The sequence below is a fragment of the Syngnathus typhle genome, linkage group LG14 (assembly GCF_033458585.1).
Source record: "Syngnathus typhle isolate RoL2023-S1 ecotype Sweden linkage group LG14, RoL_Styp_1.0, whole genome shotgun sequence".
NCBI classification, from domain to species: Eukaryota; Metazoa; Chordata; class Actinopteri; order Syngnathiformes; family Syngnathidae; genus Syngnathus; species Syngnathus typhle.
Window position 1 is genome coordinate 8,531,836 of NC_083751.1, and position 27,306 is coordinate 8,559,141.

At 38.5% G+C, this 27,306-nt stretch overlaps 1 protein-coding gene across 1 annotated transcript in view; it reads right to left on the reverse strand.

Annotated features, from left to right (window-relative positions):
- Positions 1-27,306, reverse strand: part of LOC133167280 (adhesion G-protein coupled receptor D2) — a 52,725-nt gene that overhangs the window by 4,369 nt on the left and 21,050 nt on the right. The window contains exons 20-23 of the mRNA XM_061297963.1: positions 22,404-22,445; positions 19,663-19,716; positions 17,942-18,089; positions 8,286-8,365 (exon numbers count right to left, since the gene is read on the reverse strand). Coding sequence (XP_061153947.1) covers positions 8,286-8,365; positions 17,942-18,089; positions 19,663-19,716; positions 22,404-22,445 — 324 coding nt within the window. The remainder of the gene's footprint in view (positions 1-8,285; positions 8,366-17,941; positions 18,090-19,662; positions 19,717-22,403; positions 22,446-27,306) is intronic.

Sequence of the window (27,306 nt, forward strand, 5' to 3'; positions counted from 1 at the left end):
GTATAACAAAGAATAAAACCGTTATACTACATAAGAAAGGTCCATATTAACGGAACCCATTAAATGTATTTACGTATAGGTGGTCATTGGATCAACAAAAAAAGATCAAAACTAAACTTTTTAAGCTATTTAATCTTTATAGTGAGTCACTTTTAATATATATGTATTTTGAGAGTTTACCATAACAAAGGCATAGTTAAAGTTCTCATGACTAAAATAATTACAAAATAATTTAGCTAAAAATACTTGGTGAATTAGTTTTTGTGTTATTGAACATTGTATCATGATTAACTACATTAGCATTTGGTCAGATACCAAAAACCTGTTTAAAAAAAAATCAGAATTGACCTATAATGAAATAACTCAACCTTTTGAAACTTTTTGTACAATAATACCGGAGGTCAGTGCATGTTCTTTCATACCAAAATGAATGAACACTGTAAAAAAAACAGATTCTGCACAATGAATTGGAGATATGTGATGGCCTCAGATCGCCTCCAATAAAACCAGAACTTTGTAAGTCCCACAGGAGCAAGAACAGCCTTGATCTGTGTGACCTACTGCTGGGGAGCGGTGTAATCAACAGAGAGCCGGACCGTCAGCCATCAACATGCATGGTCCTTAGCACTCGCACACATCACATTTATTCACCAGCTATGTTGCTGTAGATCTAAGGGAAGCGATACACGTCACATTTCTTTGCGTGAGCGCATAAAATAAGTTTATTGTTTATTTATTGTTCATTTATTTAATATTATTAATTCGTATTATTAACCTATCTGTTTAATCTAATCAGATCTATTCTCTTCCTCTCTGTTTTAGTGGTGTCCGATGTCTATCTGTTAATTTATGTATTTTATGGATCAATAAAGCATCTATCTATCTATCTATCTATCTATCTATCTATCTATCTATCTATCTATCTATCTATCTATCTATCTATCTATCTATCTATCTATCTATCTATCTATCTATCTATCTATCTATCTATCTATCTATCTATCTATCTATCTATCTATCTATCTATCTATCTATCTATCTATCTATCTATCTATCTATCTATCTATCTATCTATCTATCTATCTATCTATCTATCTATCTATCTATCTATCTATCTATCATTTTAGTTATCCCATTCAATGAACGGACTACACACCTGTGTCTCAAATGATGATGTGACGGTACCAATATGTGCGTACATGTGATTGGAAAATTGGTTCAAGGTTGCAATCAGTAGAGCACGGACAAAAAATTAAAACATGAACCAGAATCATTTTTGACCTGAGATATTTCAACTTCTTTTTTTTTTTTTGCACTGACAGAACGGTAATCCTTGTAAATTTAAATAAGATGATCTTCTCCTTGTGCCTGGCAGGAAGTGATAGGCCTACATATGTTTCTTTATATGTAAAGTACCTTTGACCTCAGATTGGGTAGGCTGACTATTCCTATTAAATATTTTATTTAATCTTTGATATCTTTTTATTGTGTTTGCAATATCATTTGTGTTGGAAATGAGCAGGATGCATTTTTTTTCCAATCGAGTTGAACCTAAATTTTGAACAGTCCGCCTTAATTTTGCAAACTTCAGTCGGATAGATGAAATAAAGCTCAAAATCATATTGTTACTCGTCTATCTAATTTTATTCGACAATGAGTCAATAAAGAAAATAATAATGAAGGAAAGATTATATGCTTCTTTTTTGGACATCATCAATGAACCAATGATTTTTAATAGATTGGTGATGACTATCAGCTAAAATTCTAATAAAGAAAAGCAAAATGTCACATTACAATATAAATAAATATGTATGATATAGTATTGTATTGTATTGTGGTGCGCTACATACAAAAATATACTTGAATGGCGCTTTCATCCTTCCTTTATTCCATTGCTACTTTTAGTTCCCCTGCTGTCTTTCGGAACACCAAGTCCAACTGCTGGCAGCCCTTCACAGGCCAACAGCTGCTCCTAAACCTTCATTGTGAATATTTAGTCTGCCACACGTCTCATGGGACAACAACACTTTCTGCAAGTGACTGAGGACTCTACAGAGGAACGGTCCATCTCCAAAGTCAGCTACAAACATTGTAACATCAGAGACTTTAGCATGGCTATGAAAAACATGAGCTTGGACCAATGGGAATATTTGCTGGTAACATCCCTTCAGCATGTTTGGGTCAATCATTAGGTCATACACAAGGACCTTGGGATCTTTGAGTCACCTGGATTTTCACTTTTGAGAATCTGGTTAAGATAAACCTAGTCTTGCTGTGATTCAAATATAATTCATTTAGACTGAATTTCAACCATATCAATTATGAATCACTAATATTTTTAAAATTCTGTTCAGTTTATACCTTGATGAAATTGATGATGGATTTCACCAGATCAAACATTATCTACACAAGTTTCAAATAAAATGATTATGATGATGCAAATTACCGTATTTTCCGCACTATAAAGCGCACTAGATTATAAGGCGCACCTTCAATGAATGGCCCATTTTAAAACTTTGTCCTTATATAAGGCAGACCGGATTATAAGGCGCACCTTCAATGAATGGCTCATTTTAAAACTTTGTCCATATATAAGATATATACATTTGGCCCGCGGGCTGAACTTCGGACACGCCTGCTGTAGTGGCTCAATATTGGTCCAAATATAAGGCGCACCTGATTATAAGGCGCACCGTCGGTTTGAGAAAATTTGAGGTTTTTAGGTGCACCTTATAGTGCGGAAAATACGGTACGCACAAATGTAAAAACATCTCCCCAAAGACAAACTATGATGTGAAAACACGTTTGTCAATCCAATGCCTGAAGCGAGATAGAAAGTAGGAAAGAAAATCCATTTACGGAGCTCATGTTGGTGCTCAACAAGCCTTTTCACTGGGAGTGAGTACAAGAGAGTGCCTAACAAGCTGCAGACGGGATATTAGGTGATGTACATGAAGGAAAGAGGCTGTGGGATGCGAGAGCATGGACACGGAGGCACTGCACATCAGTTTAATCAATACCAGCCAAAGATGGATGAGTATAGAGTGGCAGACAGCAGGTAGCTAACACGCTGTTTATAGGCTTGGCTATAACATCTCAACACAAACCTGTCCAGGTCATAGCCAATTTTTCTGGCTGTTATGAATTACACAGAGGGAAGAACTGTATTGGAATGACAGGTGGCTTCTCGTCTATCCAGCGTGTCCTGAGTCGTCCCTCCTGGGACAATGCCTCACCAAGGAGTTGTCCAGAAGCCATCCTAACCAAATGCCTGAGCTACCTCATCTGGGCCCTGTCAACATGTAGAACCCCTCCCTCACCATATCTGAAAAGGAAGAGCCCAGACACCCTCCGGAAGAAACTCGGTCGCTTTCTGTGGGTTATGACCTACAGCTCGAGAATGTATACCACAAAAAAGGATTTTGTTAGTAAAGGATGGGCTCTGCAACATCCTGCCTTTGCAGGCCTGGTGTCACATTTAGGGAATAAAGCCAGTCAATGAGGCAGGGACAACTGTCCAGCCCTTCTGACCTGCATTCAGACATAAACAGGAAGTCGCCTATGGGAAGGAAGTCGTATCGTTGTCCCCCCCTTTTGTAGTGGTGAGTAGAAAATGTGCAACAAATAGATGCGAGATGTACACAAAACTTCATTAATTATAATAATTTCAATAGAAGTTTATTTCGTATTGCCCAGTTTGAAAACACGACATGCAAGATGTTTGTGTTCAGAAAGGAAGCAGTTGATGTTTCCTGATGCCATTAAAAAGACCCTGCTCCAACAATAGATTAGTTGTGAGGTTAGTTAATGCAAGCTGGAGAATGTGTTTAGGTTTGCCATGTTAAAATTGAATCGGTGGATCTCTGGAGTATGGCTACTTGAAAAGTAGAACTTGGGTCAAAACAGGTTGGGTTCAACAAGATCGATAAAAACAAATAGAGACGCACTGTTCTCCACAGAGATCAAGACGCTTAATCGATTACTCTGTCCTCTAAAAATCTGGTTCAAGCTTGCTGGGGGGTTTGAAAAGGATGGTGGGGGAAGTGGGCCAAAAAGGAAGTGATTTAATGTCCAAAAAGACATTTGTTTTCTCTCTGTCTCTTTCCTGTTGTGCTCTGATAGGGACTTCCTGTCCCCAGTGGAGGTGGATGTGGGTGTCATCTGTCCATCCATACCACCCACTCCCTAAAGCGCACGGAAATATCCTTCTTCTCCGATACATCCCAATGTGGCAGTCATTGAACATTTTTTACTTCTAGTGTTTAATATTTTGATATTTAACTGAGGCTTTTATCTAGTAAATCTGAACAACTGAAATTAATGAGCATCCAATTATGAGATAAAAATTTCAAGAGGGAGGGGAAATAATCAACATTATAACTGTAGTTGTCTTTCGAATTTTTTGTATAATAAACTCCATTCTTAGTGTTTATATAGTTACATGAACATCGGATATGCAGTATGCTCGTACATTTACCGTGTCGTGCAAAGAGGTCTCAACATCAAGCCATGGCCAAAGCAGGATGATCTCTTCCCGTTTGCCGCAATATCTCTGTGACCAACTCCCTTCCTATGTGCAAAAACATACACGGGCACACACCCACACACATGCAGTAACACACACATGACCTACCTACCAACCTCCTCTGTTATTCCTTGTACGCATCTCTTGCACTGCTACAGTAAGCCTTTCTTTCTATCACGCAAAATCACACACACACACACACACACACACACAGAGAAACACACACACAGATGGAGGAAGCTCTGCCTGTGTCTACCGAGGATGTGAAATGCAGTGATGGCACATTAACGACAGGTTCCGTGACAGCGGTATGCATCAGCTCCACTGACCATTTTTTAATTCATTGTGGATTGTTTAAGTGAAACAATGGCCCTCAACCCCAGTGGGGGTTACGAAAGGGTGAGAAAGGTGAGTGTCACGGGCAGTTTTTTTGTTTTAAGCTGCGGCTGATCCCGTGGGTTCCGTTGGACTCGTGGATTTGAAATATCTCTATGGAGCAACATCCGCTGTTTTTCCAGGTAACTAAAAACAAAAGGGAAAATGACTGTGGAAAAATAAAGGCTATTTGGATGCAGTGCATCGCAATGAGACTATAACATCAAGGTATTATTGTAGTAAATTAATGCATTTGATCAAAACATAATATTAAACGGTAATGGAGAGAGCTGTTTAACGCTCAAATTCAATTTAAGAAGTCATTCATTGTCTTTTAAGTGCACTTTTAATATGCCTTGTTTTAGTGGTTTATACGGTTTTCTACCAGTAGGTGTAGGACTAGAATTGGAAAAACCACATTTATTATTATTATTATTATCTTCTTTTTTTTATTGTGAGTATGTATGGGTCTACTATAAAAATATGAAAGGTTTAATATGAGGGCTTTCACCATGCTTTCAATCAAGCATAGACATGCTGCAAGAGAAAATGGTTCCAACAAAGTCAGAAGCATAAAATGGTCTTGGTAAAATGAAGAGGAATAATCCAACCATTGATTATTTAGTCATCAAGTTTATGCTTCCAGCTAAATTTCATTTACTGGAGAATTCTGCGTCATTCATTCAGTTGTATGGAAAGCGCTCTTGGCATTCCTCACAGTCTGTGTGATCTATGCTAATAGAGTCCATTCATGCAGCACAGCTAGTCTTAATGAAAAACCTTTGGCTGGTGATCAGTGCTATTGATCAGGTTGAGCCACACCTTTAAGCAGGGCTAATTGATCAATCCCCACTGCTTGCTTCGGATTAATGGAACGTGACCACTGCATGAGTGTGTAGAGAAAGTGCGTTTGTGTAAAATATGAACTTTTCCAGGTATTTATATTATGAAAATATGTGGGTGTATGGTGGATAGTATTTTTGTGCATGAATTTGAAGAAGCATGTGTTTAATGCACTATTTCTCAAATGTTTAATAATACCTTGGACTCACAGGACTTTTTCATCTCCAAAGTTAATGCATGTTTTGTGTGATGCAATTGCTATGTTTTCACCACAAATAATAGAAGTTGACATTTGACCTCTTCTTTGATGGAAAGTATTTAAATCCTGAGAAGGGTGTTTTTCGGACCAATTACAAACGACAAAAAAGGTTATGGAGGAATAGAATGTTTTGACTAGGTGTCACAATGTCAAATGTTTGATTACAGCAAGATAAACGCCTTATTCTATCATGTCCTATTATGTATCCCCTATCAGTTTACCCCTTGGGATAATTTAATGTGTATCGCCAGTCCCAAAGATGACATGACACCACCAGCCCCCTGCCAGGAAACACATGAGGCACACGGGCCAAAACAGGAAACCTCCAAAACACTCCTGACACATACACACATTCATGCACCGCCCATCAAATGACTGAATGACTCACTGGCCATTAGTGCGTGCGTGTTTGTGTGTGTATAAGTGCGTGTGTGTGTGTGTGTGTATTTGGGGTGTCTTAATGAGGGGGATCCAGCTGGCCTGTCATGGGTCTCCCAATCGCGTGTGAATAACAGGGAAAAAACACTGAAACATTCAACAGGCTACCAAGGTCAACCGGGGTGAGACAAGACTAGGTTTATCACTTTATATGTCTCTTTTCATGATTTATCCATTCTTCCACAGATTGAAATGTATTTCATTCAGATCAATAAATTGACTATATTCTGTAACACAGTGTAACAAAATCTAGAATTTGAATATTAGGAATAGCGTTGTTTTGCTAGAAATAAATTTAAACCTGAAGAAAGAAATGCATTGCCCCATAGTAACATCTGCACTTTGTTTTACATATAATAATAATCAATAATCACATGGTGATCAAATACTCTGCATTGTGCATTCTGCAACAGATCTACTAAATCAAAACTAAACACTGACTTGTACTGTCTTTAATTGCAAAGCAAAGTCCTCAAAGGTAAAATCTATCCAATGTAGCCCATCACATTGCTAACCTCCAATATTTATTTAACCTCGACCAAATAACCTGCCACCACTCCTAACCTCTCATCCTCTCGTTGATTCACACATTTTGCAGAACGGGACCATACTTCCAACCAATAACCTCTGGTGTGAACTTAATTGTGTATACTCAAGTATTGAGTTTCAGGCCATGGCTGGATGCCGTGAAGCTCAAAGAGAAACAGACGCTGTGAACTTGACAATGAGTGAAAAGGAGATAGAGTGGAAGAGAAACCGAGAGACAAGGACCACCCAACATCTGAAAAGAAACAACAAAACTGGATGGAGAGTAAAATCAGCTTCAATCTCTTTGGAGGTAGGTCAGTCTGACAGTGTTACACAGCACTTGTTTGGCAATGAAGCAGCTAAAGAATACTTTGATGGTGACAGATGTTGAACTGATTTTGGAAAAAAAATACTCGTAACTTCCCAAATATTTAAACATATTTGAGATTATTCTCCTTTAGAGTAAGAATCCATAGTGAGTTTTAACTTTTAAACTCAATGAGTGAAATACTATCAGTAGTCCTTGAGAGCTACTGTGTAAAACTACTGATTGATATCTTCCCTGAACTACTTGTAGCAAATGTTATCTACCTCTTTTAAACAATATATATCTTTAGCTGTTAAAATGAAACAAAATAAATCTATAAATATGAAAAACATACTGTAAATACAATGTCCTGTATGAATGAAATCCAAATCATTTAATACACTGTAGTGGTAAAAAAGTGTAGTGCTTACATGGTTCACTAGAGGGACATTTGGACAAATGACATGGAAATGAGCATGTGCTTGTGTGCATATGGCACAAAGAGTAAGGTTGAATATTATATAGTTTCTTAATAAATTATTTGAGGCTTGTTGAGTTCTATCAATTTCATTGTTTTGATGTTCAAATTAATTTGAATTAAAGCAGTAATGCTTATGGTAAAGTCAGCATAGTATATATACATTCCACTTTAGAAGACTTTACACAAAAAATAATTTAACTTGCCATCGATCAAATATTTATCTGGTTTTGTTTGAACTTTTGTACGGTTCAATGACAGTGTTAAGCATAGATGTAAAATAAATCAAAACGTAACCTAATTAAACAAACCCAGATGCATCTGGCTTAAGAAGCTTTTAGCACTGACAAATTTGTGACGGTGTTTTACCACAATACTGTAAACGTTCTGGCTGGAGCCAGAGTTGAGGTCTTAAAGCTCAAATTCGGTGGTCTCAACCCGCCAAACTTTCAGGCAGCAGAAAGATTCAAAGTCCCACTGAAAATGACTACACTAGGTATATACGTATACATGTGGGAAGAGAGTCAATTACCTTTCTATGCAGATGAGTGACTGCGGAACTTGATGTGGAGGAATTGGACTCCCTTGGAACAGGAGGAATGGACAGCTGAGCTGGAGACAAAGACAGACAGGCACTGTTAAATCTGTTAAGTCTATTTTCTCTAAAGACGGTTACATTAGCATAAAGTTGGTGGAGCAACCAAAACAAAGGAGGGGGGGAAAAAATCCATGATTGAAAGGGAAAAGTATTTCATTAAGCAAGTAACTTTAATTATAAGGTAACGGTTTATTTGGCAATGTCACTAATTTAAAATGGTGCCAAAAGATTTATGGATACTGCATCTGTGCAGGTATATCACCGTCATCGAAACATCCGCCCAATTTGTCTGAACAGTCTGTGTCGCCTGTCATGTCTGCCCCCAAACAGACTCTCTGTGTCGGGATTAATCTCCTCAATTGACGGTTAATCTGAAGATGGCTGGGGGCACCATCGACGACTAGCAAAACTAATTTCACTGTCAATGCCCACAAACCAAAATACTGCAAAATATCTTCATTGGTCTGTCTCATACACATGCGAGAGGGCAGCAGAGCGGGGACAATCAGCCCTAAATTCATCATAAACTGCAAGGTTGGCTGACAGCCACTCAGTGCAAATGAGTCACACTAACGTTGGTTTAACACCTTCATGTGTCACTTTTGATTGTCTCTTCATTATGATCAAAATAAACACAGACATCATAGTCACGCGTATAATGGCCGTTTTGTGGCCAAAACATGCTCGAGGGTTTCTTGCAACAACAAAAGCTGTTAGTCAAACATGTACATCCAACTGAGAAACAAATAGATCTTGTTGGCGTCTGGCATGAAGCAAGCAGCTTTTAATAGAGTCAAGCTCACTGCGGTGCATTTGGGACCATCTGTCCAGTCCATTGTGTTACTCTTTGGAAGCCTACAGAGTGACAGCTGAGGAGTGGGGTCCTATGAAGACGCCAGCCTGGCTATTTTTTTCTCTGCCTGTCATCTACATCTTCCTTCTGTCTTATTTTTATTTACTGTAATTATTTGTTTCCCTTAACATAGATATTCCCTAATTATTGTGTAGCATGTCACAGTTGGTGACATTCTAATTTAGAGATCACGGGAATGTAGCAAAACTGTCAAGAGAGCAATTTTATAGTCTTTTGTACACGCAATGATCACATTTATGGCTGTTGAAGTGGTGTGCTGTCAATTTCTTCAAATTAGGTTAACTTTGTTCGTGCATTTGTATTTCATTATGGTTTCTTGATGGGTACAATATACAGATATCTTATTTTTTGTCCAATCAGATTTCCCCTTCTTTGAGTTGCCATGTAAATGTAATCCGCCCAAGGTCTTCAGAATCCCAAATGTGTCGAACAGATACACACCATTGTGTTTTTTCCCCCCTAACAATCAGATTTTAAATTTACTAGTTAATATCTTTCAGCTAAATAGTTTGTTATATTTACCCCTCTGATTGGTTGTGCTAAATATGGGCAACAAGAATCTGTTGATTGGGAGAATGATTATGATTAAGAAATCCCTTTCAGAATTGGACATTGTGAGGGTAGGTCCAGCAGCAATGCTGCTGCCTGCCTTGTTTCAACCTGACAAAGGATTTTTTTTTTATGCACGTAGAGATCAGTGCTACAGCTATCTTACACAGACCAGCAGGAGTAAAGAAAGGGAGTCTGCATCAACTTTCTGATGAGTATGATGTATTTTATTTCAAGTTTTGATATTTAATCATGTTATTAGATAAATATTCATTTTAAACTGCTATATTGTAGTATAGAGGTGTCTATAAAATGTACAGTATGTACATACAGGAAATGTCTTAAGGATAAAAGTAAAGCATTAGTCAACTAGTAAAGTTCAATGCAAAAGTTGCAACATATTTGCGGGAAGATGAATTGAACTCTCTTGGAAAGAGCACATAGCATTTGCAATACACTAAAATAACAAAAGAGCATTGTTAGTCATAAACAGCCTAAATATAAGGTTGCTTGGTGATTGTTCGAGGGTTACACTGGAGTTTAGAGGTAGGAGGTGAAACCTGGGTTCAGGAAGTTTTCACTCCTTTCTTCCTCGCATGCCCCTGGCCTCTTTGACTTTAAGTCAGTGAATGAAAGAAGCCAGATGCAGTCAAGATAATCACCACCTAATAAGAGGTTATATTGAAAGCAGCTTGTTGCTTAGATGCGATATGCTGGAGACGGGAATGCGTATACACACATGCCTTAAGAAGAAGAAGAAAAAATCAACTTCAAAAAACATACCCGCAAAGTTGGGGCAGGTGTAATTATGGTGTATGATGACATATTTAAAAAAAAAAGAGCAGATCATGTGAGACCAAGACTACTCACAATAAAACGCACCCACTCCATCCATTTTCTCTAATACAGTATTCCTTTAATACTTACTTGAAAAAGTGCTCAGATTCACATATTGATCAAGTTTATTCTTAACATTCCTTCCTAGAAGAACAAGAAGTTATGTGGCTGTGGCTTGTGTCAGTTGAGAGGTTTGGTCTCACAACAGTATGCAATTTTATAAACAATATTTTTCATCTATTAAACTTGGTTCAAAGAGTGCATAACTATGAAGAGATCATCAGCCTTGATGTACCAAAGACCTCGTTCATTGTGCAGCAAATCAAAATTGCCCAAAGGTCTGTTTTTAATGGAGTATTCATATAATTGAAGTAAAGCAAAGGTGACACTTATGAATTATTTATATAAAATATTGACAGTGTCTTACAAATCTCACAAGTCATAATACAATTTCTTTTTCAAAGGCTAAAAATGAAGTTGCTTCATCAATTTGTAATAAGAATTCAAGAAGCATGGCAATTACCCAGTGCAACTATTTTCTTTATTAAAAAAGCTGAAGGATTTTTACACACACATCATCTCAAAAGTGAAAACTAATTAGATCTTTTATGTGCATATAATTGCTTCATATTGTGCTAAATGATGACAAGTACTTTTGTATTAATATACTTTAACTCTTGTCACACTCAAAATGCAAATGTGTATAACCATCATGATCAAGACATTTGGTTTTTGATCTTTCTTTGCATGTATCTTGGCTTTCTTCCACCATTATCAGCTTCCAAACTCTTGCACGGATTTTTGGCATGTGTTTGTAAAAGACGGACGGCACTTGCTCTTTTTAACAAATGCTCTCTCTCATGTGTGCATTTGCAGCCTTTTAATTAGCCTGGAAATTTATTTGGCAATAGAAAATTCATAGCCTACCCTATCCGTCTTCAAAATATGACCACATACTAAGAATGCCCAATGCTTTTTCTTACAGAAGGTTTCACTCAGAAATAAGTATGTTTGACAAAATGATTACGCAACCAACCTCAAAACACTCTGTACTGTTTGCTCGTAGAAATGTCTTCTCATTTAAAACCTGTACGTAGGTCAGGTGATATGTCAGTGTGAAACGGCAGTCTCACATCACAGCCCCGCACAGATTAGTCAAAAGACCCTCTGAATGTCTCTGAAACATCCAAAGTCTTGCTCTTTATACTATCAGCGCCATCTATATTCTCTTGTCTTTTTTTTTTCTCTCATTTGAGTGACTATGAGGTCTAGCAGCTGCAGCCTCTCACTGCTCGTGCTCAGCCGGTGGAAGGCAATAGGTTTAGCAGACGAGGAGTCGAGGTAGATTTATGGCAAGGGAGGTGACCTCTGGGGCCGTAACACGGTGATGGGTGAGTGGCTCTCAACGGTAAGCTACTGGCACTTGACAAAGTGCCCGAAGCAGAATGAATTTACTTCTCTTTTCCTCAATCATCAAGCAGCCACTGCCCTGACCCCCATCCTGACTGCTATAACAAGATCTCCCATCTCACAAGGGCCTGAAAAATTTACTGTCACATCTACTTTTCAATGAGCTCAAGCGAGCACTTCTTTCACCTTCAGCGGAGCAGGTACTGGCGTGGAGGAGGACTCACCTGCCCCTGTGCGTGTTTGTGGTTTTTTAATGTGCATTTGTGTGTGTGGGTGGGGACGGGGGGAGGGTGGAGGACCGGGGGATGTAAAACCTTGCTGCACTTATATACAGTCCAAAAGCCACTAATATCATCCTAAATTTTTTATAACCTTTCAAATAAAGCAAGCAAAAAATTAAAAACATTTGGTGAATGGCTAGGATGTGAACGTGGCGGGAAGTAGTAAAAAAAACATGTAAATTTCAGGAATATTTTTTTATCTAATTTTAGTCTCTTGGCGAAGATAAATTGATTAAAAAAACTGATCATGTTCATTTCCATCCTATTCTTTATCATGATAGGTTTATATGAATTACAAACTGGTGGGACAAGATCTACTTGGACTCAAACTGTCAGAAAAGCATGTGAATTGTTGCCTCTCTTAATGTGCTGACTCAATAATTGATTGGCAATTGATCCAGGTGGGTAAGTCTTCTCGCTGCTGGGGTGCATGTATATGATATTTAACAAACCCAGTGGAATACATTGTCTGATCATCTATAGGGAGTGTTCCACTCGGATGTCTCTCTGAAAAAAGTGTAAGTGTAAAATTCCGGTTGAACCAGTAATAGTGGTTCAGAAAACATTGTTTTTCTTTTAACTTTCAATTCTCCTAAGCATCCGAGCTGCACAACCTCTAGGGCTATTGCCGTTCTCAATCTGTCCCTGGAGGGACAGGAATTATGGTCCCTGTCGATTGAGGAGAAAGGGATGTTATTCCCCTGTCACCTAGTGGCCGTGCCGCCATCCTCTCTGCCCTGATCTACGGCCTGATTCACCCCTCTTTACCCCCCCTCCCCTCTTTCTCTTCCCCACTTTGGCTCATCGTAAGCTGCCAGCACGTCGTTGCCACGGGCTGTTGAGATGCATATGATGGAGAACAGTTCTGGGGAATGGAGTGGCAAGACTGATATTGGTTTTGCGCTACTGTTGGCGGCTGCTGTGTAGTGGTGATGCTTCAGGACTGAGGTGGTCAGTAATGATGTTTCTCAGCTATAAATACAGTTAAATAAATAAACACAAAATATGAGTGAGGTTGACAGTGCACCAACACGGAAATAAATGTTGTTCCTGCTTATGGCGTTTGAGGATGAGGGATCAGGCATATGCAATATTTGTATATAGATATTTACATTTCTTTGCTGATGGCAAAAATTCAAGTAGGGAATAAACAAAGAATTTGAATTTGAGAGGGCAAACACTTTTTTTTTCACAGCAATGTATGTCTCATTCATTTGAAAGAGAGAAAGAGAAAAACAACAAAGTTGCAGTGGTCATCTGACTGATGACTAATGTGATTTGTAAATTTTGTTGGAATGCTTGAAAAAAAAATCATGTACGTACAATTTGGTAAAAGCCCCTCTCGGGATAAAGTCCAATTGTTTTATTTCTCTGGCAAAGGTAAAAGACCAACCAAGAGTAAAAAAAATATATCAGCCTGCAGACAGCACCACCAATGAACACAAACACTGAGATCAATATATCCGCCACGTGCTAAAGAGATGACTCAGAATCATAACGGCCAACACTCAACCTCCTTTAGGCCCTCGTGCGCCATCCTGACTTTTGAGGGTCTTTCTGGGTGAACCAATAAATAAATAAGCACATAAATACTTTGGATGAATAACCCAAGAATGGAAGCCCATGTAGCTTGGCCATCCATCATCCGTCCTATTACCACGCACTCAGCGGCACCTGCAGTATGTATAATGCAGTCAGCCTCTGTAAGCAGATACAAATTCAGCATGTTCACAACCTCAATTTGTTATATTTGACAATGCCACAGCTTCTGCTCTGTTGTTACTCTGAATTATGAATAGATTTTCATTTTAGGACTTAGGTCAGAGGGTGACAGCGACGTGTTCTTATGCAGAAGAGCAGCATACATTTTTTTTGCAGCTGGGTGAATATGCATAAATAGTTTCTCTTAAAGCCACAGAGATTTTTCATGTTTTGGATTTGTTTCACTTGATAATGCCAGTGCATACCATGGCCGCAGTTTATATGATTTCTCTCAAAATAATCAAAGGGCTTGGTGTGAATTTATGACATGATGATGTCCAAGCCAGTCTAACAAAAAACATAATGGGACAAACCCGTCCAGTTAATCCCGTATTTGACAATCGCTTTGAAAAACATAACAGATCAAATTTGTGAGTAATAAATTGAGGACAGTTGTAAAGAATTTTGAATCTATTATCTTTTGAACCTTGTTTGCCCAGACCAGATGTATATTTAGTGCACATCACTTTGCATCAGGAAGACAATGAACACAGGCTGCTACTCACAGGCCAAATTCTGCCGGAACACATACACATCACATCTGCAATGTGCATTTTTTCCTAGTGAGTAATCATGAATGTAAATTCTGCAACAACACATTCTTCCTGTTCATCCTGCGAGTGCCTGAAGATCAAGATCTTTGCCATCACACAATACTCAACTCAAATATACATCACATATGGTCAAAATAATTTCACATCTAAAATGGTTATTTAAATGATGATGGATTTATAAATGTAAGAAAGGTGTTGTGTGTGTTTGTATATTCTGATAAATGGGAGAACTGATGAATATATGAACATCCACCAAAAATAAAGTCAATGAACTCTAATTCTAAATAATTCCAACATCATAGGTATTGTAAGTTAACGGTTGAATTTTACCATGGTAGTTGTAGTTCTTTGTCAAAATGCCCCAAGATCAAGAATTACAGAAAATATGCCATGCATTTTTCTTAGCCACACTGAACTTAGCTTTTTTAAGTGGGTGATTTCATCTCACACAATGCAATTGTAGAGCCTTGACTATGACGGCCGCTATCATTCGCAAAAGCTGCAATCCAGAGACTAAACAAAAATGTGACGCCCATAAAATAAAAACATCGTTTGTATTTTCACTCCCGAAAGCAGCACACAAATTACACAGTTAAAGTTCAAATCCAGATGGCACATGCATCAGACACATCAGCAACACTGCATATACAGGTTGTATTTGTGAATATATATTAAAAAAAAAAAAAAAAAAAAAAATGACAATATACCTCAAAGGGATAATTACCCGAGGCACGCAGTTTGAAAATATTACAACTTGACATTTCCATTATGGCACAGCACTTATCATGACTGTTATGATGAGGACCTGCACATGGGAAAATGGTACCCAGATGACACTGTCATTACATTGTTGGGGAGCATGGGATCCTGTTGCATGTCAATGCATTGGGCTAACTATGCATGACAAGTTTAGTTGTATCGGAGAAGGCAACATAAGAGGACAGAGCCAACACTATAGCGTTGATGGCAAGCAATCTGTCTAATCACTTTACTCACTTTAAAGTCAGAATTCTCAATTTAATCTCAAAATCCTCACGTTAAACTTCTCACTTTAATTCTCACTTAAAAGTCAGAATATCTACATTAAAGTGAGAATTGTCACAAGATACCTACTGGATCTCTACTCATTGAGATGGAGGCTTTTAACAAATCAAGAGGATGACACCAGCTCACACAGCTCCTGTTTAAAAGAGCTCGCAACCTTCAACTTAGCCATTGTGTGGGGCCATCTCATCAGGCATGCAACACTCATGCACATACACAAACACCTACATAACCTTTCCCCTTTCCACTCACCCCCCCCCCTACCACCATCACCAACACTTCACCTCTTATTCTCTCATTTTGCACATGCCCTTTTCTATTTCTTTCTATGTGTTTCTTCAATAAATACATTCATTTCACATCATCCCCAGTCTTCCCTACAATATGCAGTCCACAAACACTAAACAGTAAAGAGGAAAAGGGACGTAAAGTATAATATAAAAGCATATTGAGGGCAGCTTGTCCTTGCAGTTACATATCAGAAAATAATCACTCAGAGTAAGAGCTTTTGAAAGAACTATGTGCTCTGCTAGTAGTCCACGTGTGTGTTATGTAGCATTACCTCTTATAACTTTGGTTCTTCTTGTGTGGTTTATTCATATTGTTAATGAATCTTAATTGAGTTCTGTTTTTAATTGACAGTGAACTAATGCAGAATGTATAGTTTGTATATACCGTGTTTGATATTCAAACTTAAATATCCCTTATCAAATGTACTTCCACTTTGTGCATTTTAGTCCTTATGTAACATTCAACAGTGCGATGATGAGTTGTCACAAGCATTCCCCCCATCAGTGTGTCCTTGCTACATTTAATATAGAGCAAGCTTCTACTGTACTGTATGTCTGAGTGCTCGGCCATAAAGTCAGTCAATCATGCAAACGCAATTTGCATGTGGTAACATTGAAACGGGAGTAGATTGAAGCGGCAAATGGTCTGAATAATCTCATCTGACAATCATTTATTTTAGTGATTGTGTTACATTAAACACATTATTTGTGATGCAGGGCCTCATTTGTCTGCTTACAGGGTGGTCTCATTCGCATAAATGTGACACAGGCAGTGACACTAACTGTGCATTGAGTGAGTGAGCGAGGCATTAAGAGTGTCAGGGACCATGCAAATCACCTGCAAAAAAAACAACAACGCTGCGTATCGCAGAGTCAGGGCTACACGCAATACATACAACTCCAATCTGGTTCGCAAGGTAATTTGTGTCCATACATTTATGTTTGGAACGATTAATTTTCTGTTTAAGTTTCACACCTGAATATATGAATCGATGTCGAAGATCATAATAAACACTACAAATTCTAGCAAATTGCATGCCAATAAGCAAAAAGGCTCAACTTTGCTATTTCTTCGACTTTTTTGTTACATGGAAAAAGTCAAATAGGCATACATCGGAATCAACATTTTGGGGGGAAGCTGTTCATTTTGTTATTTGGTTAGGACAGTTGTGCTAATTGGCGGTTCCTCAAATTAGCTACATGGAATAGTAAATAAAATTATACAGTAAATATGTGACGTATTGTAGGATGTATAATTGAGTGGATTACAAAAGCATTCATGTAATGCTTATCACTCAGTAAACTACTTAGCGATGTTATGATGATTAGAAACGAAGCAACTGACATCATAGATTGACTGAAAAATATATTTATTCCAGGTATTATCTACTCTAGCTACCTTGAAATATATGTCAAAACTTGAATTTGTGACGCCAAACCAGAGATTAAACTCTACCTTAACTTTACCATCTTGAATCCGGTAACTCACACAATCAAGTGTATTCTTAAGTCAGCTGATTCAGATGGATTGATGTCAGCGCGTCTGGTTAGTGTTACAGTGAACCGGATATTTCTGATGTCTGATTTCACTCAACAACTACACAGGGCCTTGCAGTAATGCATCACAGATAAAGCCAGCTGCTGAATAGTGAGGAAATTGCTGGTGTTTAAATGTCATTTCCATGACTGTGATATTTCTAAAACATTGACATTGGTGAATAGTAAGTAAGTTTTTAAATTAAAGGCCAATATAGGCCAAATGGGACTACCCCCTGTGGCATCGGCTTGACTGTCGGCGAGAAAAGAATTCAATGACGCAAATACAGTGCAACAGGCAGTGATGCTTACCTTTTTAAAGAATATGTACAGAATACTAATATTAGCTACATAGCTTATATATAATAGCTACCGGGTTACGTTATAATCAGATGAGTCTTGGACAATTTCAGTGTTGCTGTAACAAATTAATTGCATTGCTCGAGTAACTTACTTGTGGCACTCTCTTCTTCCTTCTGATGATTTGGGGTGTTGCAGTTATGGAAGGTGGTTGCCTCCTCTGGGTTGGAGGCTGCTCCTGCTGGTAAACTGATCTGACGAGAGCAAGTGCCTGAGCTGGATGGACGGGAACTGGCACAGTTCTGCAGCCAAAGGAAAGGGATACATCAGTACAGGAGAATAGGATCAGAGTTTAGAGAGTTTACTCTTTTTTTTTTTTTTTTTTTTTTTAATGTACAAATATAATACGTGCATGTACCACCTTTTGTGTTGCGATAATTCACTTAATTCAATTCATATTTGAATAAAATTCTCAAAGTAACAAAATTCAATTAAACTAATTCAATTTCATAGAGTCCTAAATTTGTGACAAAAAAACAAGACAGCATATTTTATTTAACCTCTGAATTAAATCTGCCTCATGAGCCTAAACCCTTACATATAAGACACCATACATCGGCAACTTATGTCGTTCATCTTCAAATGACCCCATGTATGCAGTAATACTAGCAAAAGCTTCTTCATCTCACACCGTGCAAGGCACAATACCCAATCCTGCGTTTTACAACAAGGGGATATATGGGGGCATGTGCGGTCATGTAGAGCCAAATGCCTCCAATGCAACCAAAGGACAGGTGGATACGGTATTTCAAAGAGGATTTATGGCACAAAACAGCATTAGCTAAAAACCGTCAGGTGGCAGCGATAGCTAAAAAAATGCATTCTAGTAGCGGAACCCAGCAAGATTGGAAAACCACCACCTCAAGAGCAAGCAGTAAAAATGACAGTAGATGGTGCAGGGGGGGGACATCACTGATGCCGTGAGCAGCCAATATATCAAGCCGCACCAATGGCAAGGGGGCCCATTAGCCCCCAATCCAGTCCAGCAGACTCATCTGATCTATTTATTTATTTAATTTCTTCATATTCTTACAGTGTCAATCTCGAAGGTGGCGGGGGCGTCAAAGGAAGTGGAGGGGCACATGAGATTTTCAAAATCAATCTGCACTTTGTAATGGATTCATTCCTTTTGCAATGACCTGATGAGTGCAAGGTGGGAAATATTGGTGGGTGTATATGTGTGGGTCAGGGTGCGGTGGGAGGCATAGGACAGAGTATTAACGGCTGTAAAGCCTTCACTCACAACCGAGGAAGTGGAGTAAAGTTGATGTGATCCCTAATAAGGGACAAATTGCAATTTGTGTTTATGTGGTGGCGGGCAAAGGGTGCTATGATGAGAAATGTATTTTTGGAATTGTCCGAAAAGTGCTTTGCTTAGGCTGACACGTACCACAAACACGTGGTCGCATCGCAGCAGCATACGGCGAGGTAGTATAAATACTGGTCTGACACTTTAATGTCAGGGGACAGCTTGTCCTGGATTAGAAACTTGTAACCCAGCACAGAGGTTGACATTGCGGGGATGAAGGTGCCGCAATGGGCAGCGTAAAGGGGGGGTATTATGGAGGGGGTGTGTTTGATCTATAGGGGCATCTAACATGGACTGTCGGCTAGTAAGAGGATAGTGGATGTAAGAGGCTGTTTTGTGGCCAGCTCTCATTGGCATTGTTGGAGAGAGGATTTTGTTTCCCCCACAAAAAAGAAAATTGGAAAATTGAGTTTGCGGCGTGTGTGCAACACGCAAGACACACACACGCGCACACACACACACGCACGTAGGCGTGCATACACACACAAAAGAATTAAAGTACATACTGAGAAATTAAGCGCCTTCCTCCTTTCCTTGATCCTGTTGACCGTGGTCCGGACCTAAAAGAACAAGAGATACTTTAAGTATGTCTGCTTGGTGAAGCACACTTTCACACCATAAAAACATCAATCAACTTCTATACAAAATTATTTTTTTTAAAAACTAAGCTGGCCTTTGTGGATTCTGATAGCAAAAAGCTGAAACAAAAAAAAGAGTGTATGCCTACATGAGAGAAAGTGCTCTAGTGTGTCCCGGTGGCTAATGGGACTGAAAGTGACACATAGAGCTGGCAAACTAAGAAGACGACTTCGAGATATCATCTGTCAACACAGAGCGGCGAGACCAACAAATGGAGCTATTGAAGGAGAAGGGACTGCCCTTGCAGAACAGATTACATTTTTATCCTCCAGATGAAAACTGTAAGATCACGCACGAGACAACTGATTTGTTTCCACAATTGCAGAGTAAATTTTATACCTGATTAAATGTAAAATATCACTGCCACACTGTGGATAACTGTACAACAGATAAAACCCAATTATTATTTTTTGACGTGATGTATAATTGGATAGCAAATTATTATTTTAAAAATATTTCACAATCTTTCACATTCACAAATGATTAGTGCGATTAAAACAAATTCTGTGTATATTCAGAGTAATCCATACCTGAAGCATTTAAAGACGTATTTAAATGTACCTACAATCTCGTTAATAAATGCTGTTTGAAAATAAATATATAATCGTATTGCTGGCTTGTGCTTTGCAGTAAAGTACATGCACAGTTTATTTTTACACTATAATTTATTTGTCCCCAATACAGCATCTATGGGTTTTGAGATGTGTCAAATCAGTTCTGACACACTTACTAAATACATTAATCAAGATATACTTAAATTATATTTATATTGAAATTCAATTAAATTACAAAATTAAATTAAAATGACCTTTGTCAAGTATCACGTATTTTAGTATAGCTTAAAATAATATCGATATACTGCCTTTATTGAATAGGGCAGTAATTTAACTGTATTTATAATTGTCAATGTAATGAAATTGTGAAGAACCAAATAGATGACACAAATAACGTGTGTGTGTGTGTTTCTGAAGAGACACCAACAAAAGATTCACAAGTAAATTTGAATCAGCTATTTATGCACATTGTCAGCACTGTAAATTTGTAGCGGGTTACACATAACACATAAGCCGCCATAGCGAATATGCATTATGGCTTCTGGCTTCACTACGTCTGAGCATTTCATAAAATATGACACTGCACACACACACACACACAAACACATGCACACACACATGCAACAGACGCATATATTTTACAAGTATAAGACTGTTGGAGAGCTACATAATGAAGAAAGGCTCATGCAACTGCACAGTATCAACAGAGCTTGCACTGTATAATGAGCCTACTAATTTTGACAAGATGCGCAACAAGTCTAAATGCTGGAGACATTATCATCCGATATTTATTGAGGGGGAAGGACATACCAGAGATTTCACTGATATCAAAAGCAGCCTCCTGTTGAGGCAATTACATGACATCACTTAATGAATCATTTGACAATGAGGGGAAGGGCATTGTTTTTAGATGATGGTTATGTGTTTAAGGGCTTGAGCATACACTCAAGGTTTTGCGATGATGCAAAGTTAAACAATTAACATATGAAAGCGGCTGACAAACACCTGCCGACATCCTTGAAGCTTATGGAAATAAAAGGTCATCAAAGCATTTTAATACAAGGTGACCACCAAGGAAAAGCTAATTGCATTGAATAATGGGGAGCTATTGTCAGGTAATTAGTGATAAAAAAGAAAAACACTGCATTTTGAGTACATTAGAGGCAAAGCCCATTCCATGGCAAATTTATAAATGTGGAAATCCAGCTTCATGAATTTTTCGACACTGAGGCAGTATTCCTTATCTTATCAAAATAAGTTTTTGCTTTCTAATCAAATCTAATCTGCTTCATGAGCAGAAAAAAATATTTTGTCTGTTACTTATATTGGCTTTTTTCTTTTTGCAAAGAGTTCGCTTACAATTTGATGGGTATGAATTTCAACTTTTGTTTTTGAGTAAGTAGTGGCTACATGAACAGAATGTTATCTTCAGAGATTTTTGACTAAGAGTGATTTTCATGTGGTGAAACTCATCTATTAAATTGTATCCTTCTCTGTTGCCTTATCTAAATGGTAATAATGCGGCATCTCAGTCTGATATGTTCTCAGTCCCTCATTGCATGTTTCTTCCTCTGTCTTCCTCCGTACTGAGGCTGCTCGGGACCTCACTGGCCAACGGCTTTGTCAGGATTCTAAATGGAGGGCCGTGAGTTTAAAAACTTAAAGAGGCAGTGAAATATTAGGCAATGTAGGTGAGCAATGAGTGGCTGAGAACGACGCCGTGTCAGTGTTTAATGGTCGGACTCGGATGCATATAAGTTAGTCCAAGCATGAAGGGCAGTGGGACGCTTGCGTGGAAAAGATGTCCCCCTCCCTTCCATCTCAGCACTCCTTCCACCATCAACTGTCGTATACATACACACACGCACGCACACACGCACGCACACGTGTGCACTCAAGACCACCCCCACCTTCCCGCGCACACACACACACACACACACCCTCCTACTTTCCGCAACCCCCCGAACCGGCACAGCTTTTAACCATGGAGCCCATCAGAAACTTGTCATTTCTCTCATTCACTGCGACAGCCTTGAGACACAATGCAGACTTACCTCTGTGTTGTACACCCCATATATCAGGAAGATGAACAGGCCCTGCAAACAGACAAAGAGAGAGGGGTAATAAGATAGGAGGACAAAGTTGTTACACTTGTTTTCTCTCATCATAATCATCAAAAAAAAAAACAGCTCTAATGATTGGAGCGATAAGCAGTTTATGAAATGAAAAGTCTCGCTTAAAATGTGATCAGCTTCTCCAAACTGTGGCCTCCTTTGTGTCCTCTATAATAGTGGTGTCACTCATTTCAACCTCCTCACAAAACATGCAAACCCAAACTAGAGCTACATTTTTTTTCCAGTACAGATTGTGTCAGACAAGTGCACGCAAATGTAATACACACATTGCGAGTTCCAAAGTCTTACTAAAAGAGATGCACAAAAACACACACATACAAAAAGAGAGCAACTCAAGCCCGTCAAAACCATCAAGGAAAACCATTGGAGCAAAACAGAGAATGGGAAAGGAGAAGCAGCATAATGGAAAAAATGAAACATAAAAGAAGATATTTCATGTTCAAAGAACCCTGAACCCAACAATAACCTGCCCTTGAATGCATAAACCCTGTACTTTTGGTCACAGAGAAATAGTTATTTTTCATTGGAGATTTTTGTATACACAAGCTTGCGCATTCGCCTTCGGGCCATATTGTAAACCTGTTGCAGCCGTAGAAATGGTGACATATGCCACAAAAGAAGAAGCATGAAAAGGTGGGTAAAATCCTATAATAGGTCAACAGAAAGACTAGGTTCTTTGATAAGCCAGTCTCATTATGATTCAGTTCTAGTTCACACAAAAGATAAACCTTTGAAAAGTATTGCGCATCTTTTTTCATTGCATAACCTGAAAAAGAAATGATCAAGGTCCATTGGAAAGACAATACCTCTAAAGTACAAAACTTACCTAATGGCAGCAAGAATTAAGGAATGTTACATGAAAATGCGTATAAAGCTGTAAATAGGTGTCGAGTGTATCATTGAATTGAACCCAACTGTTCACGCATGCACTAAAAACGTGCGCACACATGCTCACACATTTCGTACATAATTTGCACTATTCTATTGCATTCCAATTGCAATTCCCAACTCATTGTTTGATTACCATGTTTTTGATCATTGCTCATATTTGTAATTAATCTTATGTTGTACAGTGAACAAAGTGGGAAGAACATCCTGCACACATTAAGAAAAGTGGTCTATTAGAGAATAATTGAGTTAAAAATAGTTTAAAATGTTAAGTCATTAATATTCCCACCGAAAACAAACACAAACAAAATTGGGGCACATTATTTAAATGTGTGTGCACTTTTCTTAACCAAGTCGTGTTTCTTTTGAACTCTCTAGCAAATGGTACAAATTTATGCATAGGATGAGCATCGTTGCTTTCAAAATATTGTTATACTGCACTTCAAACAACAGAGCATAAATTAATTAGCATCCAACTAATTGGGGAACATTTGTATGTTTAAAAAGTTAAATCCACCAAACATTGTGTTTGACCACAAACAATCATCTTCCCAAGAGTGGTGGTGCAATGCAAAGAAACACAGAAAAATACATTTGATACAATCACATTACTTCCGTTGATTATATTGTTTCCAATCTCCCATCTATCTTCTTTATAGAAAATGTGTTATCACCATTTCATAATGTTAAATATAGGCAGTAAAAATAATAACTTTACTATAACAGATAAATTGAATTGTTTGACTGGACCACTACTTCTCTCTTACAGACCAAAAGACCCCAACCTCTATGTGCATTGAAAACAGCCACAAAAATAAAAGGGAGCTATTGCAACAAGTTAGACACAGTGTCAAAAATCCAACCTAGAGTCAAACACTCGAGACACTTTTTACAAATAGAGCTATCTGCATCTCTGCTTGGCAAAACGGGGAGGAAAAATTTAGCTCTTACACCTGGTAATCATTACGGAAATGAGAGACAGAGGAGGTGAAAATGCTGGGATGTAGGAAAAAAGACAAGAAATTCACACTTCTGCACTGGGACTTGCTAATGTCTCTGACCCCTTTATGCATAAACAGTTTAATTAACATGTATACATAACTTTCACTTTAACTGCTCATGGCATGTCAAATCAAAGTATCTGTCAGTGCTGTGAAGTACCGGGTTGATGCTGTGCAGGTCCTCGGTTCATATTCACCCCTGCCTAACAGCTCCAGCTGGCCAGAGAAGCTGGCAAGACCACATGAAGCCAGACAAACAGGCAGGTAGACAGCCAGGCTGCTTTGCTGTCAATTTGATGAGATAAACACCTCCCCATGCAAGCTTTAACACCCACAACCAAGGGGCAGGACTTGATCGCTTTCATAGAGAGAAAAAAAAAATGCCTTCAGCCAGCTTATAAAATAGTATAAATGTGAGATCATGGTTTTACATAGACTGTATGAGTAAAACTAATTGGAAACAAATGCAACATATATACAGTGTAACTTCTGAGTTCACAGTGATGAAATCAGTGCAGCCTTGGTATTTTAATGCTGTCTTTATGAGCCCCATTTTTAGCCAAATAACCCGATTTGGCAATTTAAGTGGGTGTTCGAAATGGATGGAATAAATCAAGCCAAGGGAATTAGTGAGTAATGAAATAAAATGACAATATAAAAACAATAAATCATGTAGTACATACAGTGGGGCAAAAAAGTATTTAGTCAGCCACCAATTGTGCAAGTTCTTCCACTTAAAAGATGAGAGATGCCTGTAATTTGCATCAAAGGTACACTTCAACTACGAGAGACAAAAGGGGAAAAAAAATCCGGAAAATCACATTGTCTGATTTTTAAGGAATTTATTTGCAAATTATTGTGGAAAGTAAGTATTTGGTCAATATCAAAAGTTAATATTAAAACTTTGTTATGTATTCTTTGTTGGCAATGACAGAGGTCAAAAGTTTTCTGTAAGTCTTCAAGAGGTTTTCTTACACCGTTGCTGGTATTCTGGCCCATTCCTCCATGCAGATCTCCTCGAGAGCAGTGAGGCATCTCTCATCTTGTAAGTGGGAGAACTTGCACAATTGGTAGCTGACTAAATATTTTTTGCCTCACTGTATATTCAGTAAATATCGTGCCATTAAAACGTTTCCGTCCCCTCTAAATACATCCTGGCGGTGGCCAGGGGGTGGTCAGAGACTGAACAGGGGGTGGCCACCATGTAGGCCAGCCTACTAAAATTACCCCAAGAGCAGGGTGACAACTCATCCAGAAGGACACAAAGAACTGCAGCGGCATACAAAGGACACCGTACAAAGAGCTACATTTGTTGGAAAAAGCTTTCCTTAATTAGTTTAAATGCTCCCCATGGAAATTGACATATCTCATAGAACTTCCCACATTACATCAACATAATGATCGCAATGTAAGTGCTTTGGCCTTATTTCATTCGACTTTTAAAAAAGCATTGTTCATTCTTTGAGACGAACTAATCGGACACCCACATCCACTCAACTCGGTTGTCACATTGAGCGGGAGACCCCCAAGTCAGTGTGCCACTACTGGGTCTATAGTTAGAAAGCGATCATATACACACAGCGATGCTGGTGGAAACACTCATTGGTGTGCGATGGCTCAGGAGAGGAGGGAGAGTTATTAGCTTAGCCCTGAACCACCTATTTAATATAGGGGCCGGCAGTGATCACTAACAGAGCCTGGCAGAGGTGACAGCTTTTGGCCCTGCTTGAGGAAATCCAATTGAAAAGCAGCCAAGAGGAACAACAAGCCCAAAACAGATGTTGCTCGCTACCACCGACACAACTCGGGGCCTCACGAGCCAGAGGCGACAAAACACAACAGTAACTCTGACGTAAACACTAACAGACAACAGACAAAACAGAATGCGTAAATGTAAGGTAGGATATGATCGAGTTCTGTGACTTGAATAGAACTGCGTACAGTATATACTGGAAAAGGAGAGATGGACGAATATATAGGACTGGAGATAACACATTTTTGATTCATTTAGGAGTGTGATGGTTGATTTCATTTATCAAGTGTTTGTTTTTGAGAAAAAAAATCTTGCTGTGGTTTGATTTTTTTTTTTAATTTGAAAACCTTTGGAGTAACATACCTCAATACTGTATAATGGGAATCTGGAAAACCCGTATTCTATGTTGAAACAAAATATACAAAGCACAAAAAAAAAAAAAATCAAAACATACAGAACATACTTGCGGAAAAAAAATTCAACAATCACCAGCAAAGCATCCCATTAATGACAACCAAAAAAACCAAACATTTCATTGCTCTTCCCATTTTACCGGCAGGGCTTGTCGACAAACATACAATAAACGTGCCCTCAAAGCATCACAGCCCTTTTCTTTAAGAATAATTGAGCTTTGCAAGGTTGTCCTTCCATCGCCATTTTCAAATTCCTTTCCACTTCTTTCTTCTGCTACCACAAAAGAGCAATAAATGGTGGAGGTTGTGGATTGGAATAGACTGAAATCAATTGTATATCTTTATTGCCTATCGATGACAAATGACGTTTGCCACTGCTCTAGCATTGAGCTGGTGTGTCATATTGATTTTATATCACAGCAACAATAACAGATGAGCGCTCGCTTTTGTGTTAATGATTAAATAAACCCGTATGACCGAGGGTGGGTGGGAATGAGGCAATCATTTAATTTTTTGCTACACATGCTAACATAATTCTAAAATGTTTACACAAATTGGACTTATTGGGAGAGCAATGGCTTTTAGAAATGCCCCTTTGAAAAAAAATCTCTACTAGGCACATGTGGTAATGGGATGGAGAGGTTGTGGGGCTATTGAGAGCGAGCGAAAGCGGACTGTAAACAAACTAGCTTTTAAACAAGACAATTTAGGGCTGGTTTGCCTTAAGCGCCAAGCAAAACATAGCTGTAGAAAACCGATCCAAAGAT